The 20,514-nt window shown below is 37.7% G+C and overlaps 1 protein-coding gene across 2 annotated transcripts in view; it reads right to left on the minus strand.

Moving 5' to 3' along the window:
- Positions 1–20,514, minus strand: part of RASGEF1A (RasGEF domain family member 1A) — a 158,917-nt gene that overhangs the window by 33,929 nt on the left and 104,474 nt on the right. The window contains exon 2 of one of the 2 annotated variants that reach the window (XM_032695035.1): positions 19,011–19,125. The exons of the other annotated variant lie outside the window; for it this stretch is intronic. Within the exon in view, the coding sequence (XP_032550926.1) occupies positions 19,011–19,052 (42 nt within the window). The 5' untranslated portion in view covers positions 19,053–19,125. The remainder of the gene's footprint in view (positions 1–19,010; positions 19,126–20,514) is intronic. 2 annotated transcript variants of the gene reach the window in all.

A 20,514-nucleotide genomic window follows, 5' to 3' on the forward strand; every position in this document is an offset into this window, starting at 1 on the left:
TGGTGAAAGATTTTTTTGAACAAGAGTTCATAAGTCTATAATCTCTGTAGAAATCAAACAGTGCTCTTGTGGTTGATGTTATTTTCTCTGTATTTTCTGCTTTCCTATCTGCCATTTTTCTCCAAGCTAGACAAGATAGACATGTATCCAGGTTGTAGGTATACCTGAGGAGAGAAACTCTAGAGAGGTATAAGCTGTGTTTGTGAAATGAATAGCATAAGAAATGGCTGCAGTAAATGTAATGAAGAATTGTTAAGTGGCATTCAGAAGAGTGGTCTCCACTTGTTCAGGAAAATATAGTCAGTTCTGTTATTTAGTTTTAGCGCTGTAAAATTTCAAAACAAGTTGACAGCACTATACATGCAAACTGTAAAATGTAAAGTTCATGCTCGTTTATATACACACAAGTGTTGCATAATAATTAAAATATGTAATGAAAATATTTAAATTATTTTGGATAACAGGAATAAAAGCAATTTTTTCTTTATTTAATTTCTGTGCCATTCTGTCCCTTGTCCCTCCCTGGTGTTTTTATATGTCCTGAACAGATAGTTACCTACTGTTTATCTGAAATTTGAGCTGATGGTTTAAAAGTAAAAGCTTTCCATGTCATGGCAGATTTCCTGGGCAGTCTATTCATAAGGCCCTTAAGTTTTCTAATTGTATGAGAGTTTTGTTCAGGTAGTACTCTGACACTTCTTTAAGATCCGTATGCAGGAAAATAGATTCAAAGTGCCTTCAAATGTAGCTGCCTAAGAGTAATGACTTAACATTGTCACAGTACTGATTGTTAATGTGGGAATGCTCACTCAAAATCAGGTTGTTTTTCTTGTGTAGGAGACTAATTCCCTATGAGCATTTTATAATTTCCTCTTTTCTCATTAGCAGCTCCCACAGAATATGTGCATGGCAAATCCTAAACTTATAAGACATCCCACTGGGAGTTAGTTCAGACCTAATACTGAAGTAAAAAATACAGCTTGGTTCACATGAAGTGTTGTAAATTCATTAAGTTATTTAAATAGCTATCTTTGCAAATTCATTAATGAAACCTACCTAATTTTAATTAGTGATATTTAAAATGCTCTGTTGGGCGTTTTCAACATAAATGTTTTTTAGACTTACATATCGCAAGCATTTTCTACCTCACTGGAGATACTATATTCCATCCTTTTATGTTGTTCTAAGAATAATTATGAGCATAATATAAAACACTATAGGCAAAATTCTCCCATTATTACCCACCAGCCTGCATCACATCACTCTTGTAAGTTGGCTGAGCAATTTCTTGTCATATTCTACTTTGTGCAAAACCAGTCCAAAAAAGGGGATAAATCACATTTTACTACTTCCATGTTCCTTTTTGGATCTGCTGTTTCATTGGTATAAAAAGTACTTTGAGATTATAGAGGCACTCAAGTGTTGGCATTTTAAGTGCCTGTGTTCTAAGTTGAGCACAATCTTGCTGTATGCCCTTGGTATATGAAGTCAAACACCTACCCCCTCTCACACCTACGTCTATTGAAGGGTCTGTTCAACTGGAACAGTTGGTTCTGGGAAATGGAATTGTAATTTTAGAGCAAAATATGAAAAGCATTGAATATGCTAATGCTTTTTATTGGTAGTTATTTTCTAAAGTAAATGAGAGTTTCAAATTGCCCTAGCATTGCATGATATATAAGACAGTAATTCCTATTAACTGGTACTTTCAGTAACTTTTGTAATGGAAATTCTACGAATTTGTTGCAATGTGTGTTTTATTGTTCTGCAGTTCCCAGTGAGTCTATTGAGTGATACAATTTTTCTGTTGTTGCTAAAGCTTGTCGACCGCTTATAAAAATCTAGAGAACATCAGACTGGTTTATGTAATCGCTTCATTTTTATGGTTTGGAAAATACCAGCAAACTTAAACTGTAGTTGGTGAAGGAAGGCAACACAGGATTTCAGCAAGGGCATCTGTAAATAACTGTACAGAAACCTGTGCACAAACCATGAAAAATCATCTCAGGCTTGTTGTCAGCTACCCTGGTCAAAGCTGTCAGTAACAGGGCACTGAGCCCAAGTGCAGCCACTGCCTGACCAGCAGGGTTTGCTCCACCGTGCTCACAGTCACACAGAACTGTGGAGGTAACAAAGGAGGTAATGGAAAACAGGTCTCTGATAGGAGTGCAAAAGCCGAGGAGGTAGCCATATGTATCTGCATTATTATGGTCACCTTCTGAGCACCAATCTTCTCTGCAAAATCTGCAAAGTAAAGTAGAATTGCAGAAATATAAGGCAATGGTGGAATGGCCACTGCATATCTTTTTCTGGAACATAGCATAGACATCCAAGCAAGAATAGCTTATCCATTTAGAAGCATTACTACCTGGAAGGTTTTTATTCCTTAACTAAAATGCTGGATTGTCAGGAAATGGGTAAGCTTTCCAAAATGAATGGAAATAGACTTTTTAAGCCCCCTTTGAGGATCTGGGCTGCTGTTCTGACCTGTGTGTTGGCTAATGAACCTTCCAAGATGCATCTCTTGACTGGGTATCAACTCCTAGGCTACTATGGTAAATGACAAGAGTTTTGATGTGGTTATTTCTTGAAAAAACCCTCTTAAAGAAGTAGAAGAAGTTTTGCAAGAAACCTTAGCTTCTAATTTTATCCTGAAAACATCAGAATTGCATCTGAAAGCAATTTACGATCTGTCATAAAGCTCTGTTTTGACATATGTTTTGTTAATTGAACTTCTGAGGATGTGCAGTTCCAATGTGTCTGCTTGAGGAAGCAGTGTGCCTTACCTATTTCACGTATTCGCAGCTAAGCTAAACTTTCATCTTTATTCTGCTCAGCATTGCTGTTTCTACTAAAACCTAATCCATTATTCATAACTGCTTCTAATTTTGGCCTAACTTTGAACTGGAGATAATTGGAAGGTCTCCAATTGTGTCGTATGTTCACACATCAAAGAGCATCAAGTCAGAAGTTAGCATTGTTCTTGTAGTATGTGTATGTGCATGTTTTAAAGAATGAGGAAATATTGTTTTCCTAGAGATATTGGGACATTCTCCTTTCTTCTTTCAAAAGTAATTGATAAAAAATTCATGATCTTATCATAGGCTATAGGTTATCATGTCCAGTGCTGCAGATCTGAGTGTTAGTACAAAACTTGTTAGAGGCAACAGAACTCATCAAATTGATTTCAGTGGGTTTTAGATAAAGCCACAAGTAAAGGTTGATTTTTCAGTGCTTCCTAATCTCTCCCTTTGGTGCCACAAGACCATCATGAAGAAACTGTCAACGCTTTCAGGTGTTCTAGGTACCATCTATTTGCTTTTCTTATACCTGTTTCATCCTTTCCTCCTCCAAAATCACTTCAAAATCAGGTGAAACTGAAAAGGAAAAGAAATGAAAATCTGAAGATTGCTTGCTGTTCCAGTAGTGGATTTTGCTGGGTAATTTTACTGAATACTCCTTGAGGGAAGTGCAGTGTGCATGGTCCTACCGTGCTGAATTACCCTTTGATGCACAGCAGGTTTATGGCTTGAAATGACACCTGTTTCCTAAGATAGTGAGAATGTAGTCAGACACATGGATTATGTAGGAATAAGAGACAGGCTGACTAAGACTTTGAGGTTGAGGAGAACAGGGTTTAGATCTTGGCCAAAGATTGCTGCTTGAACTGCTTTGCATTGCAAAGATTGCTTTGAATCTGATCACATCAAATGAAGGAAAGTTTCTAAAGCTCAAATACTCAAGTGCTTAATTCCTGTTTGAAATTTTGTAAATATCCTATTGTTTAAACCTTCATGCAACCTCACAAATGTGACAATGCCTTTTTCTCCCTGCAAGCAAGAGATCACTCTCACTTAGCATAAGCTTACAGGCATTTGCAGTGTGTGAAATGAAGAGTTTTTCAGGGATTGGTATATTAAACACTGAAGTGCTTTACTGTGTCATTTGCAATAAGCCATGTTGCTTTTTTCCTACCATAACAAGTCGCTGTTTTCATTACTGAGCAAAATCATCTTTCTGTTATTACTGTTTGTCCTTATTTTTCCGTCCTCTATATTTATTGTTACATTTGGTTCAAAGACAGTATTCTGTGTTTTAACTGCGGATAAAAATTGTCTCATCAAGAGCAAAAACCTAAAGATTTTGCTAATTTTTTTTTAAGTCTGGCTTATGCTATCTCTGTAAAAGTGATTATTAATATTCTACACACACAGGAGCTCCACTGAAACGAGAGCACAGCAATCCAGGTGTTACAGCATGGAAGTTACATCCCATGCCAATACACATAGGTAGTACTTAGATTTATCTTGGAGTTGCCCTTTCAGTTTCTTACTAAGATCTCTGCTCAATTTAGAAGATAACCAAAGTTATTACAAACTGGAAATGGTTGATATATCTTCCTTGGCAACAGATAAAAACTAGCAAAAAAAAAAACTAGTTTGAGCTGGATTCAGGCATCTGCAGACAACAGCAAGATCCTTACCTATAACTGAAAATCTAGTTCCTTGTTTTATAAATAGATCACAGTTCTTTGCTGCACCTTTCAATTTTTCTTTTCATATTCTTGACTAATCGATAGCAGAAGATGTTGATTAAAAAAAAAAATAAAAAATTTCTCCCTCCCAAAGGATGATTTACATCATGCCTGTTGGCCAGTCAAGTAGTTTACTTGAAAGTCACCTACTTGCTTTTAGAAAGTTATTAGGTGTCTTCCTTTGTTCCTTTCTTAGTACTTTGGTTTCATATTTTCACCAAAATTAGCTCATTTGCAGTTGATATTTGAAACACTGAAGTACTAAAAAAGGAAAGGTATTAAATAAGTCCATTATGCTCAATTGCTCCTGAGTATAGTTTTAAGGTGATGGCTCTTTTTTTTCTGTGATATTGTTTACTGTTGTGTGCTAACCAGGGAGCTTCCATATAAATTCTTGGCTGATTTTTTTAAATAGAAAAAAAGTGTACCCTCAGTTGGGTGTGTGAATTCTGGTGTGAGAAGTGCTCTGGAATGCAGTAGAATAAAATAATGTGCACCTTGCCTTTGAAGAACAAAATAGCCATTCCCAGAAGTTACAGCTGTGGATGAGTCCAAACACTGTAAAGCTGAAGGCTTCCTGTTTCAACACATTTGGCTACAAGTGAATGAGTTTAAAGCATTTTCTGTAACTATGTTGACTTTAAAAGATTTAAATACTGATTCAGCTGCTAATGATATTCTGTCTTTTCAAATCATCAATCAGGTCTTTAAAATTTGATGTTTTACAATTCACATTACAAGGGAAGCATGCTTACACTACTGCTATAATACTTAAAATCATATTTCATGTTATTTTTTATTTAAGCTTTTTTATGCTTAAATATCTTAAAATTCACTAAAGGCACTTATGCTCAAAGTATTTGAACAGGAGTTTAGATTCTGTCCCTTTAAAGTACATGTCAAGGTTTAGACACACTCTTGCTGTGTTTCCCTTTACTCACAAGAACCTGTCATGGGCATTTGCAATATGTGGGGATTTCTTTCAAGAGGATTTTTTGTTTTTTTTTTTTCTCATATGAAAAAGTAACCTTTATCAGAAACTGTCAATACAGTCCTCAAAACTAAGCTGGCTAAGTAATCTGCTCACATTTCTGCTCACTTTGAGGAGCATTCCTGTATAGCTATGGCAAATGTCCCAGCATAATTTTTCATATCCTTTTAGTGATAATTTGTGCTCAGTTTTTAGCTGCAAAGGACTAAAAGAACATTTCAAGCCCACACAAAGTCTGACGAGAGCTGGTGGCTGTGTACAATTTAGAACAGCAGGCTGCATGTTCCCTGTTGCAGCAGTGAAGATGGTCAGGATTTTGTTTATTTAGTATTTTTTAACATTATTCAAATACAGATGATATCCACCAGAAAGAGAAAAATAATTGAAAATCAGCAATTTTTTTTTTTGTTCCATGCTAGCAGAATAAATAATTTGATAAGACCACAAGAAAATAAGGTGCTAAGGGTGGATTGGAGATGCAGAGGAATTTTCTTCTTAACATGTTGGTGAACAATAAGGAAAGAAAAATCAGCCCAGGAAAGGCATCACTCACCTTGTAAGCTTTTAACCTTTCCCCAAAGGCCTGTCCTGCAAAACCCTGGAAGTCCCATGTTCAGCTGCCAGCATTTTTTGCTACCCATCTTTTCCTTCCCCTTCTCCAGCCATCTTCTTCCCCCTTCCCCCAACTTCTTATTAAAAGGAGAGCTACCGAGAGCTCATAAGTAACAGACTCATGCTTTCAATCAAAGGAGGGAGCTGAATAGGCTTCCTCTCAGAGTGAGTTCGGTGGATCTGGAGTCAGGGCCCCTTCATTAATGAGAAAGGAATCTGTTCACCTTCTGAAATCTTTTAGCACTCCCTGAAGCTGCCTGAGTCACACAACTTACATTTCTCATAAATTTCCCCACTGTGGCCACAGTTCCATTTCTCTTTCTCTCCTTCATCTCTTGAAAACCAAATATGCAGAGGTAATTTCCCTGCTCTTGCAGGGGATCCTGATCTTTATTTGCTCATTAGGAGATGCCATTTCAAATTAATTTCTTCTTTCCCTGGCCCCCAAACCCTTGGTCTCAGTGAAAAAAATAGTTGGGCTTAGAATTATATGCAAGAAAACATAGCATTTGCATCAGGCTTGTCAGGCATTTGTGCAGCGCAGGTCCAAACAGTGGTTTTGATTCTCAGGCTCAGTGGTTTCCACTGACAGTTTTTTTCACTCAAATATCTTGTTTCAGTTCACACCAAGGAGTTTTGTTTTGAGTTTATAGGGGTTAGAATGAACCCTGGAAATTCAAATACAAAGCTCATCTGGAACAGCTCCTGTTCTCTCTTTTGTTCCAAACTACAATACCGCCTAAAATGCTAAAATCATCCTTACCTCCTGAAACTTAGCTCAGGTTTGGTGAAAACCTCATTAACCTATCATGAGACTGCTTGGTTTGGGAATATTTTATTAGCTCATGTTTTTTTGACCTAATTCTATGTCATAAATATGACTATGACCTCAAAAATGCACCACATCAGGAACTGTATAATTTAATTTCACATGTTGTCAGAAATAGAAAGGCATTCTTTGTCATTATTTCAGAAATTATTTTTTTACTATGTCTGTATTTATGCTACGCTATATATTATGATGTAACATTAAAGGAATAGTTACTGTCAATAGTTACTGTCAATAAAGCAGTGGGGAAAGATGTCATACATGACTTCTGTCAGATGGGTCCCAGCTTGCACAGAACAAGTATCCAGTTGCTTTTCTGTGGATGGTCTTAATACTTTGGTCTGGGCACCAGTGCTTTGGTAGCGCTCGTGCTGTGATCATATATGTCACTTTGCTTGTGACATAGTATGGAGGCAGAGGAGTTGTGTGAAGGAACGTGAATCCTAAAGGAGTGGGAATTCATGAGAAATGGGCACTTTATAGATGCAATGTATCTGAACGTTGGTTTAGGTTTTGATAGTGCCTTTGACATCAGGTAGTTTCAGTTCACATTATTATATGCAAATGGTTATGTCCAAAATTCAGACTGAATAGCCAAATTCATATTTCTTTTGGTCTATAGATTCATTCCACTTCCAGTTATCATTTTGTATTAATGCATAAATGATAGTGAATTTTTTTCTGTTAATCTCCTTAGTGGAATCATGTAGTATGACTTTTTCTACTAAGAGAAAATAGTTTTGATTGTTGAGCTCTGTTTGTTATTTTATGTTGATGTTACATACAGCTAGAGGATATAGTGACTAACTGAATCTAAAAATCTGAGTGAAAAATACATAGAATTCTTGAATAGAAAAAAGATAATGTGTCAAAACAAGCCCTGTGCAATAAAGATTTCCATGGCAGAAAAGAATGAGTAGAGAATGCACAACTGGAATACTGTGTATGGGATGTTAATTGCTGTGGGTGCTGATGGCTTGTTAATTTAAATAGATATTTTGAGTACTCAAAACCAGGGTATAAAGTGCTGGCAGTAGTTTCTCTGCCTGACAATCATATAAAAGAATAATTTGTGATTGGAATTAGAGGTATAGCTGTAAGACTATAGGCACAACCAACTGTGTTTCCCTCTACTCCCCTTCCACTTGGTTCTTTTCATGCCTTAAATAACTTAACTGAGGATTTAAAGTAATTGGGTCAGAACTCAGGGATGAAGGTGTGTTCCAAGTGGAGGTCAGTAGTCCTGTAAAATGCTGATGCATTGCAAAGGACACCACTGCAGCAAGCGACTGTGAAACCTGCCAAACCAAGAGCCAGCTTGTTCTGACTCAGTCGCTGGCACATGAACAGACAGTCGGTTGTTCCTGGTGCCAGTGGTGAATATCCTTAAGGCTACATATTTGTGCTCTTGCCTGTGCCTGCTCTTCCAGATGCTCGGTGGCAGTGCCTGCTGGCACACTCCAGAGCAGCCTACACAGTAGAGGGGAAGAGCTTGCTTCTGCTCTCCAGGCTTGTTTTTATACTAGCAAGCATCTCTCCTTGCCATCATTTCAAGTCAGAGAAGGGCACTGCTGATTGCCAGGACGGCGCTCGGGCTGTGACCTCTGACTGCTCCTCTGATGGGGCCACTGGACTCTCTCACCTGCCTGGGGAGCTCAGCCTCCCTGCTGAGCCTCGTGCCCCAGTGCTTCCCACCTGGCTGTGCCACCTTACAGTCCTACTTGCTACTCTCTGCCCTTTGAAAGATTAGGAAATCAAGGTTTTAAAGTATCAAACTCTTCCTCTCTCATTGCTTGGTACTGCCATTGCTTTTAAATGTAGTACTATTCCCTCGTACCTCAAACAGGCTGAGTTAACTCTCCCAACACACCTGTCACTGACATTTGTGTATGTGCACATGTGCCTCAGCAGTGCCTTGAGGCCCTGTGGTGCAGCTGTGCCCAAGCCTGGCAGTGAGGGGGTGTCCTGGCTGCTGTTCCTAGCTTCTTAGCGTTGCATATGGGGAGCCTGAGGGAGGCAGAGCTGGAAGTAGCTGGCCTGAGTCTAGGTGAATTGTGCACTAGGTGCATTGTGGGCTGGAAGGAGAGCCTGGATGGCCTGGACCTTTCACCAGTTGCTTCCTTGCCAAGTGTCATCTGAACATTTGACTTCCATTTTGCAGCATTGCTTGGCTTCACCCCTCTGGAAGCACAAGGATTATTTGAGTTCCTGTGGTGCAATGACCTGTTTTTTTCAGGGTTTTTCCAGTTGGGGTCACTAGGAAGAACAAAACTCCTAGGCATAGCTGAAGCTCCTTGCAGTAATTAAAACTTGTGCTTTGCTGTAACAGCAAATGGCAGCAGAAATTTCAAGGACTGCTTGATTGTGAACTGCTCCCTGCAGCTGTGCCTGGAAGAAGTTTATTTAAAACTTGGGTTCCTATTTCAGTTTTCTGAGAGAGAAGCATTTAGGCTCTATTAAATGCTACCCAATAGAAACTAAATTAAATCTTAGTGTCATCTATCTTCTATATTCTTATGATTTTAGAATTGATTAAAAGCTTGTTTACTGTTACATGGGCTGCTCTGGATTATTCAGGTAAGCAAAAAATGCGATCCTTTGAATTATTTAAGGTTGTGATGGAACAGTTACCTATTCACTTTTCTGTTGCTACTAAACTTCAGAAAAGGCTAAGGGGGATAAAAAAGACCTCTATTTATTCACACAAAACATCCCTACAAGTCCCACTGTTGCCACACAGGAAGGTCCGTCCTTAAACCAATTTAAAATTTGGGGCTGTGAGCCCAGAGCCTTCTGTTTTGTTACTGCTGAGGTTATCGAGTCAAGGGTCAGGGCATTAATCAGTGACTATGGTGCAGAAAAGAGTTGCTAAACTTGTGGTGAAATTTGAGCTTGCTGTCATGGGAACAGAGTGGGAAAGACAGCCTTTGGGAAGAGCCAGCCTTACCAAGCCAATGGCAAGGGGGAGAGCTGGTAAGGGCACCTCTGCCTGGAGCACTGGTTTAGTGCTGATTACATCTGTGCATGCGTGTACACTACATTTGATCTTAATTTTTATAGACTTTCCTGTATTCTTTAACTAGTCATAACCCGATAGGATCTGTTCCCTAAAAATTAAGATCAGTCATCAAGTGCCTGATTACTGGTTGGAATGGTGAGAGAGTACCAAGGAGTAAGGGCAAATGGCAACCCCAGAAGTTTCTGAGATGTTATCTTTGCCCAGCAGTAACTGATGCCCTAAATTCTTCCCTATTCAGTTGGCAAGTTTTCTTTAGTACAAATAACCCTTTAAGAAAGGAGCTGTTAGCACTGTGTATAGCTTTTACAGTGCAGTTCTGAGTCACGATACTGAAAAGTGCTGAGCAGATGTAATGCCTGTCAATTTATTATTATTTATTATAAGAGAGGACTGCTTCATGCAGATTCTCTCATTCACTTAGCCTGACTTCTTTATTTACTTTCTGTTGTTTAATTTGTGATCAAAACAGGAAGATGCTGCTTTTATAAAGAGATCTATCTAAATTAAGAGATTACTATTTCTTTCTTTAGAATACGCAAATCAAATTTCATGGTCTCATTCAAGGCAGAGACACTTTTCTCCTGGGTATTGCCAGTCTACAGGGAAAGTTATTGCACTTTAATGTAATTCCTGAAACATTAATCACACTGACTATAGTTTTGCAAGAGGCAAAGCTTTACTTGTTTACAGTCTGTTAAGCTATTTATTTACTGTGTTTCCTCACTCATCCCTGAAGACCTTCAGAAATGAAAAATATAAGGGGACACCAGTTCCTTCTCACATTTAAGTAAACAAACAGGGTTTTGAGAGCTTTTCTTTTTCCTTGTGGCAAAAGCAAGGCCAAAAGATGTGGCAGAAGGTAATGTAATATGTGTCTAAACTAGACTCTGGTTATAATTTGAAAGCGTTCAGTACTGCCTTCTGTTTTATAGTCCTGAAATACATATGGATACCCCATAGCACAAGTCAGAGAAACCTGGCAATTGCTCTAATTTATCCATCATCTCTGCCCATGGATCTGGGCACAATGCAGAGAGAACTTGGGTCTGGTCAAGCCCCACCTCACCTTACTGTGTTTGGCTGCAGCTTTGCCATCCTAACTTGCCCATCTACCACATGACTGCAGACTTACTCTTCTCATTTCAAGTGATTACCAAAGCTAGTGATAGATATTATTCAGCCCTAAATCTGCAAACATCAGCACGTGAGATAATGCTACCCTCTGTGTCCAGTTTGTCTAAAATGGTTGCATGTGTTACTGAGACTTGCAATAGCAGTTCCAGAATTAAGTTGCTCTGTGTTGTGAGGCAGACTATTATTTGAATGGAAAAAAAAAAAAATCAACATGCATTTCTGCTATTGCTTGGTGGCAAAAACAGTAACGGGATGCCTATTGCTGATAATCAACATGTACAGTCCTGAAAAGAAATTAAATTTTGGCCAGCCTATTCCTAGCCTGTATTTTCCTAACTTATTGCCTTTTGGTGGATAAATTATATTGGTATTGCTTTTGCAGATTATACTTCTTTCATTTTAAGATCTGTTTCTCCTTAAAAAAAAAAAAGAATTAAAACTTATATCAGAAAATCAGTCTGTTATTTTTCACTGTCTCTTTCTCAATCTATTTCTTTCCTCAAGGGATTTAAATATATGAACTAAATACAGAGATAGAAGGAGAAAAACTGCCTATTTCTTTTCTTTTTAAGGGATTTATTTTTTTTTTTTAGTGCCTGTAAGGCTGGAGCCCTGGAGATTTCAAGCTTCTTTCATCTTCCAAAATGTCAGCAATTTCAAAGAAGTGGGTTCCTGTACACTTTTTACGGGCTCTATAGTACTTTTCAAACTTGACTTGGAAGCTCTTTCTCTGCAGGTGAGAAGGGAGTGTGGTCAGGGGACACATTTCTATCTTAGACTCTCTGGCTAAAACAGTCACCAGGGAGAGGAAAGCACCCTGACACAGGCAAGCTGTGCACAGTCCGAGTGATTGACATAGCTTTTTGCATCTTCACCCTCTTCCTTCTGAAGTTTGCAAAGTAGCAAACTTATACAGCTGTGAGCCAGCTTTAGGATGTCTTAGCTTTCTGTTCCTTCTAGTGGGAAGAGACATTAGAAACCACCAAACAAAACCATCTGTGTCAAGTCCATTTCTGTTGCAGACCTACACAGTGCAAGAACTCTCAGCTTCCAGCTAATGTTTCTTCTTTCTGGGTTGCAAATACCAGGTGGCAAAGCTGGAGATTTGCTAAAGCTTGTGTGTGAGAGTCTAGTGAATCTCTTCATTTAGACCAGAAGTTGATGGGGAGTGAAGGGAAGCAGGGTGTGGAAATAAATCCAATTCCTGGTAACCAAACCCAGCAGTGGTAGTGAAGAGGCCAGCAACTGATAGGATAGGAGAGGTATGTAATTAAGAATGCTGCAAGACAGCTGGGCTACACAGTCAGATTAGTGTGGAGAAGGGATCAAGGCAGAGAGCAGGTACATGCTGGGGGCAACAGCAGGAGATTGTGGATGAACTGGGAAAGTAATACCTGTAAGGATGGAATGCAGAAAAGAGAGTGAAGAAGTAGGAACACAGAAGTAAGACAAGGCCAAATAGAGGATGCAATAATCTTTGACACTAAAGCTATTTAAAACTTCAGTTTTAAATAGCTTTAAAAAAGTTATTTTCTCCACACATGTACTGCATATCACTTTCTAAGAGGAAGGAATGTTCCTTCCTATGTTAATATGAATTATGCTTCCTATGCTTCCTGTGTCATTATGAATGAAGGGTTTCAGTGCAAATGTACTCTTAGATTGGTGTCATCTATTCTGGGCAAAAATAAATGGTTGTGTTTTTAAAACAAAAATATCTGTGTGCAACAAAAACATCTATTTAATTTTTTCAAATTGTATACTGCATTATTGAGGAATGGTCATTGAGGAATGACCACTTTTTCTTCAGGATTTTCTTATTTTGTAGTGTGTGAGAGATGCAGCTGTTGTACCACTTCTATTGTAATGGTATGGGCAAGGGCATAATTGTAACGTAATTAGAGAATATTGTTTGGTAATGCAAGAAGGGATTTTCTAAGCATTTTTATTTGGGAGATGACCTGTACCCTTCCAAAGAAAAATCTTCTAATTCTAGCTGAAAGGTCCTCCCACAATTTTTGGCCCTTAAAGCATAAAAAAATTGATCCACTGTCCCTGGGCAATCCTCAGAAGACTGGTCTTTTTACGTTCTCAAGGTGCAAACCATACTTTTTCGGTGTAAAAGCTGTTACTGTGTCTTAATTGAAGTCTGCACAGTAATAACCTACAGGTAGGATTCTGCAGAGCATGAAGATATATTGTTTGAGTTTATTGGAGCTTGGAGTAAAAACTTTATGGGTATAGACAGATGAATCTCATTCAATTTAAGTATCCTAGAGTGTATTTAAAACAAGTTTAATTAAACTGAATTCATAATCAAGTATTGTTCTTTCTCCGCTCCTCCTTAGTTTTTAAAGTCTTTTTCAAAGGAATGTTAATTACATGTCTTCTCATGTAATATACAAAACCTTTCAGTAATATACAAAAGGTTTCTATTAAAAAAAAAAGCTAGGATTATATTAAGAGAAACTCTACTCCTTGCCTTCTGACTGAAAAAAAGCATGACCGGTTTAAGTACAGGGTGAAAGGATTTTTTGGACTTAATTTTAAAGGAAGCTTAGCAGTTGTGAAAAGGATCAAAGCAGAAACCTGGAATGTGTATTTTTATATGTACATTTAGGTATTAATATTTTATGTAGAATAAAACCTCAGATTTCTTATTTTTTTTCCCCTGATATGTTTCTTTCTAGTCCCACAGAAATAAAAGAAATCCAGCATCTAGATGTAACATGCTGTTATGCTAAACTGTAATGAAATACATAATTCTTGCTCTGCTTCATGTTTCCTTATCCTTCAAAGTGTACAAGGAGCAAATTTGAAGCTCTTATTCCATGAGAGCCTGTGGTTTCCCAGGCTATCCTACTGTGTGTCATCTTGTGTTGGGGGGTGTTACTTAGTGGGTCAGATGTACTGCAGCTTCCCTACTGCAAACAGGAATGTTTATTTTACTTGTGGGATGCTAATTGCTTAGCTGTCCTATTTTGTAAAGCTGTGCAAAGATAAGGAGAAGGAGGGCACACTTCAGAAGAAAGGAAAATTCAAGGTATAGTTTTGGTACTGTCAGAGGGAGTGGGTGTTATACATGGAAGGTAAAGGTGTAGGTAAAAGGACTGACATTTACTGAACTTGTTGCTCAGGCTCCTTGGAGTTCAAATGTGTGCCTACTGATGGTATTTGTAAAGTAGCCCATATGTGAAAGAGGAAAAAATGACTTAATAATATAAAAGGTTGAAAAATAAAGTCTCCAGCTTCCATTCTGTCTATATAAAAAAAAAAATATTTAGTTATTCAGAGTAGTTTTTTGTGACTTGAGAACTGTCAAATTTATGTGAACAAAGGGCATCTATTATATTAGAAGTGTTTAATGCCAATAAGTAAAGTCTGTTGAAAACAAGAACAGCTGTAGGGGTCTTTAGCTATTAACTGCTACGATTAGGTGAATGCCTAACCATATGGCTCAGCTGTACAGTTCTCTGATTTGAAACATCTTCAGCCATCCTGCATAAGTGAAACATGTAAAACTAAAAACGTACTGCAGAAGAAAATTGGTATAAGGCTCCACAGAGAGCAAACTGACCTATTCTTTATTTACTCTTGAAATTTTTGATAGTTGAAATGAGCGAGGCAGCACTTTGACCGTGTTGTTATTTACTCCGGTGAAAGAAATAAAGGTATTTGGTGAATTATTTTCATGCTATTAAGTTCCTGAAGGCTAGCTATTGTAAAAAAGATAACGTAATATGTAGTCATCAAGTTTGGGATTAATGTGTTAGGATGTATAGTTAATAAAAATCAGTACTTGTCACATCTGTGTGAGTCCCATGAGCTATAACCATCTTGAACATCTCTATTGTTCCAGTCGTTTTCAATTTTGTTTCCTACTCTGCAGAATTTCCCAGGAGATGTGATGGGTCAGTAGCAGGCCAGAGATGGACTTCAGGCTTAATCTAATCAATATTGTGACAAACATAATGAAAGAAACTATGTCACCTTGGAATCCCAGTACATTTTATCAGCTTTGCTCCTAATGGGATGTGACAGCAAGGCTGATCTGTGTCTCCTTAGGACAGGAGAGAAGTTGTGCAAGGGCTTGTGCAAGGATGGCTGTGTGAGAAAGGGTAATCTAAGTCCATGACAATCGCAGCTAAAGGTTGAAACTAGATGTCCTTACTTACATGTCAAAACATCAAATAGCTATTTTAATAACCCTCATTTTCAAGTGAGCCTTTTATGCATGTATTATATTTTCAGCTCCTCTGTCACCTGCATTAAAAAAGATGGTAACTTCTGTTTCAGTGGGAAGGTTCTGAAAGCAGTACTGTATATGTTTTCCAAGTAAAACATTTTCACTTCAGTCCTATGTAATGGTTTGATACTTTATTTTGAATTGCCCCTTTTTGCAATTAGATACAACTTGTCCATTAGTATGTGACTTGTCTATGAGGCTAAAGTCAATGATTTTTACTTCTTTTGTCCTGTGGTTTGCTCCCGTAGTACTTCTTTATCCTAAATGTAGTGCTACCTCAGTAGTGTTCACTGATACGTTCTGGTGTGCAGTCTCAAATTTTTGTGCCCTTCTAGTTTTGAAATGGCAGCTTTGCTTCATTTTCTGTACCATTACCAAACCTGACAGTTTTCACCCTTAATTCTTATGATTCCTGTTCCTCTGTCCAGCAAGGTTCAACAAGACCCTCTGTGTTTTGACTACTCGCCTCATCTGTTGACTTTATCAGTTCTCTGTTTTTAAGTGTTGTCCACATCCTGTGATGCTACCTCTAACTTTTCCCCCTCAGGATGAATGGCAATTACTGTCAAAACGTTCTCATGCATAGAAATCCTGTGACCGTGTAGATTATTTGGATATCTGGAAAGTTGCAGAGGTATTACTATAATAACACTCAGTGTTGGTTGAGAAGCTCTCAAATCGTATTCTGTTTCTTTGGGCAGCTAACCTTTAAAGTATCATGTGAAAACTTGCCAATTTCTTCTCTACATGTATAATATTTTAATATGAAAAATTATATTGCTTGTCCTTTAATTTAAGAGCAAGTTGTTTCTGAACCTCATTATTATGATTCTGAATAATTATGTGAACCAATTACTGAAATTTTATATATGAGGATTTCCATAAATTGCCTTGATATATAAATAGTGGAGCAAAGCTGCCTTATACTTTTTACTAATCCTGCAATTATATTCTGTAGAGCCTTTTTACTTTCCCTAATATGAAACTAAACCCTCCTCTCACCTACTCCTTTACATAACAAATGCACTAAGAATTATGGACATGACAGCTAAATCCAGCTTCTAAATCCCAGGCATAGTAGCTGTGTTCTGTTGCTTCTCACTGTTTCTTTCTAATAAGCTGTATGCAGTGCAATATCTTATTAGTTAATTTGAAAATCGTTTCTCAAGGGATTGCACGACTTATATGCATCAGGTCCCTACCAATCCACTTAAAGCTTAAATTTGCCAGATGGATAAACTTAGTGCAGGACTGGATCTTATTTGTTACAGCAAAAACCTTTATTTCCCTGTAAAGTACCAGGATAGCATTTTTGAAGTAGCAGAAGTTTTATAATTGTTTTTATTTGTAATATATCAAAATCTATTGTTTTGATCTAACAGAAAATATTTTTTATTTCATTGCATAAAGTAACAGTAGGTGTATGTTTGCTGCAATTCAAATGCCCTGTTAGTCTTGAAATTTCAGTTTTGTTCCTTAACTTGGAGAAAAAAAGGGACTGAGAATGAAATCTTTGAGGCAAATATCTGAAATTTGATTATTGGTGTTTTGGGGAGCATCATCTGAGTTTGGGATGGGTTGAACTTCAAAAGACAAATTTGAAAATCGCTACAAAGAGAACTGTGATTCTGTTTTTATGACTTCTCAGTGCACTGCATCACTTTAAACCTGCCTTCAGAATATTGAAACCATCTCATTTAATGAATATTCATTCAAATAGATGGTTCTGTCTTTTCTGTTATTCCACTTAAAAGCAAAGAAAAGTTTGTGCACCACAATAACATGAAATATCAACCTCTCTTTACGTTTCTCCAAACCATTGTACAAAGCCACCACCGCGTAATCTTCCTTATGGACGTTATCAGTTCATTACATGTGATCTAAGTATGACATAATACACACAGTAACAAAGGAATTTATAAACTGCATCACGATTTTAAATGCAACATAGTTACATAAATTACTCTGACTGTCGTGCATGGCTCTGTGTCTGTTGGTGTCTGAACTCTGCCACCTCTGCAGCAATACCCAGCACAGAGACGCTCTCACTGTTTGCCTCGAGGCAGATGTGCCTCCTAAATCACCAGCAGCCCGTGGGACAGATAGTTCAGAGCACTGTGCAAAACTTACCGGGCTCTCGAGGACCATCCCTGCTCACAGCCGGGGCACTCCGGAGTCCGTCCCGGCTCTGCGCTGCCACAGCAGCCAAGAGCTGCTTCCCCGCTCCTCCGCCTCTGTGCAGGCAAAGGGTGCTGGGGAATGTGGTCAGCCCCCTGCTTTCCGTGACACTTATACCCCAGAAAAAACGAAAGTACTACGGAAGGTGGGGCACGAGAGGAAATTCTGACTCTCAGCCTTCCATTACGTGTGTGTCATGTGCTGGGCTGCCGGGTACTGATGGGGAACTTCCACTCCTGCCATCCCTCAGCTAGAGCGAAACCAAGGCTCTTTTCTCTACGTATCGGCTTAGAGGAGTTGAAATGCTGGTTAAGACAAGTGTATGGATGTTGTGAAGGGAAGGAAATAGGTTTTGGGCATGCGTTTCTAACTGGCTTCTTTCTTATATCATTGCTGCTAAAATTTCTCAAAAAATTCTGGGTTTGGTTTAGTATTGTTTTAGAGCAGCATCTCTCAGATGTGTTAATATGTTGTTTTCCCTAGGTTTTGGTTGGGTTTTTTGTTTGGTTGGTTTTTTGTGGGTTTTTTTTTTTGTTTGGTTGGTTTGGGTTTTTTCCTTATTCTTAAATATAAAATTCCTACAAAGCTACCTAGAAACCGTTCACATTGTATTCCATGGCAATCTGACAGCTAGGAACTAACAGTCTGAAACTAAACTTGTTGACTGTTTTGTTTTTTTTTTTAATCGGTTTTCATTTGACCATTCTTTGCACTTTGTTTTTGCATAGTAATGTCCACTGTATACCAGACATTCTTCAAAAGCTCTCTTAAATCATACAGAACTGTAGTTGTATTCTATTTGGAGACCTGAATCAGTTTCCCAAATGCTATTATATCCTTGATAAGTAAAATAATATGAAATGAGACATTCTCTCTATTCCATGTACGTCTACAGTTTAAAATCTTCCAAGCGGAGAAAGGGCAGGTAAGAAGATAGAGAGACATGATTATATGCTAGTAAAATATTTTTGGAAGAGGTTAGTGGAATACAGTCAATTTAGGCTTGCATAAGACATGGTTTCTGTGATGAGCACTAGTAATGGATAGGAAGAATTTGACTTTAACAAATGATGTGTATGTTTAGATGAGATTTGCAAAGTGGATGACTGAGAAGCACAGAATGAGTCCCATAATCAGAGATTTGTCTGAAGTTATGAAAGGAAAGGATGGGGAGAAGGGGAGTAAGTGTGTTTCGAAAGTAAATATCAACAATATTGAATTTTTAAATGAACTCTTACTGCAGTGTCTTTGCCTGCATTTCCTAGTGCACAATTTGGCTTCAAATAGTTCCAAGATTCTTTCTTTTGCACTCTAATATCTGAACTAATTTTTATTCAAGTCTAAGGCCACCCAGTGTAATTTCTGAACAATATAAATCTCTAACTACAAATTATCCTACACCGGTGCTTTCAAATAAAAAAAATGAAACTTTTGTGTAAGACTCATATAAAGAAAAATAATACTTACTTTGCATTTCTTTACAGCAGCATTGCACAGTGGTTCTGCCATCCAGCCTTTCCCAGTGGGTGGACTTCCAGCTATTTCACTCTATGATTTTTGTCATGTGTCTTGCCTCCTTCCCCTTAAAATGAGGGGTGCAATGGATTACTATTCAGAGCACACTGCTATTTTGCACTGAAAATGCATTGTAGTATCAGAATAAAATTTGACATGCATAGTTTTAGAGAGGGGAGGATCATAAGAAAGAAATAGTACAAAATATGGTATACAAAAAAGGGAAAAAGGAAGAATTTAAATACTAGGTGCCAAGAGAAAAGCAATAGGGAAGGATTTGGAGGGGTTAATCTCCCCAACTCCAATCCACAGTGACAGCAGTTTTGTAATAGTCATTAAGAAGTAATATATAGTAAAATATCAATACTGACATTCCTAAATCAACTAGTCATTACACTGTTTAATAAAAGCTTTGGAATTTAGAATTTTATTCCTTAGTGCAGTTATGCTCAGAGAAGAATAGGAAATCTTTTTTTTCTTCTTCTGGAGAAGTACTATTACAGCATAAAGCAAAGTGACGGCACAATCATATCTCTTCAGGATGATGGATAAATCCTTAAATATGTATGTTTAAATGTGACATAAAAGTAAAGAATATAAAGAAACCAGCAACCATTCTGTTGACACCTAAGATGAAATGGATTGAAGGGAATCCAGGTTTAAGATGTTTGAAGACACGTTGTTATTGTAGACACAGAGATTATTCACCACAGAACAACTTGAAAGCAATCATGTTTTTGGTAGGACTTGGACTTTTTTTTTTGCCTGCAGGAAATCCACTGTTTCTGAATTACTAAGCTGAACTTTATGTTGTAATTACTGCAGATTTGGGTGCAGGTGTTTGTAGTTTCAAGGCTCTTTTTTTTTTTTTCCCCCTGAAAATGAAATTAAAGCTGTGAGCATGCTGGCTGGCACCAACCACGTGGGTCTGGTACAGCTGAAGCTCTTTGACATCAGTTGTGGCACTGACCTCAGCTGCTGTTCTCTGAGCAGGTATTTCTTTAGCACCGAGACCTCTACCTTTTTCAAATTTGAATTACTCACTGGAATGAAATATAAGGGGAACTTGACAGACAAATGGAAATAAGCACACACAACTCATTTTCCTTGAAAGTCAGACAAAAAGCAATACTTATTTGCACAAAAGCATAGTACGTGACTAAATGTATAAGTATTTTATACTACCTTACACCAAGTGATGTCTGTTATAAGACCCATAATGGCTTTATGGCCATAAAGCAATAAAGAATTAAGGACTAATTATAACTTATAACTTCAAGTATGAATTTTCCAAAGTGATTCAGTGTCATCAGTAAATTTTGTTTTCAGTTAATACTTGATCAAACTTTAAAAAGTTTAAAACACCTTTTAAATGACTTCTAGGGTTTCTGTGTTCTCAATTAATCTGTGGGTTATTTCGTTTCAGTGTAACTGTTTTCAAAGCAAATTCTTATTT

This window comes from Chiroxiphia lanceolata, chromosome 8 (assembly GCF_009829145.1).
Source record: "Chiroxiphia lanceolata isolate bChiLan1 chromosome 8, bChiLan1.pri, whole genome shotgun sequence".
NCBI lineage: Eukaryota > Metazoa > Chordata > Aves > Passeriformes > Pipridae > Chiroxiphia > Chiroxiphia lanceolata.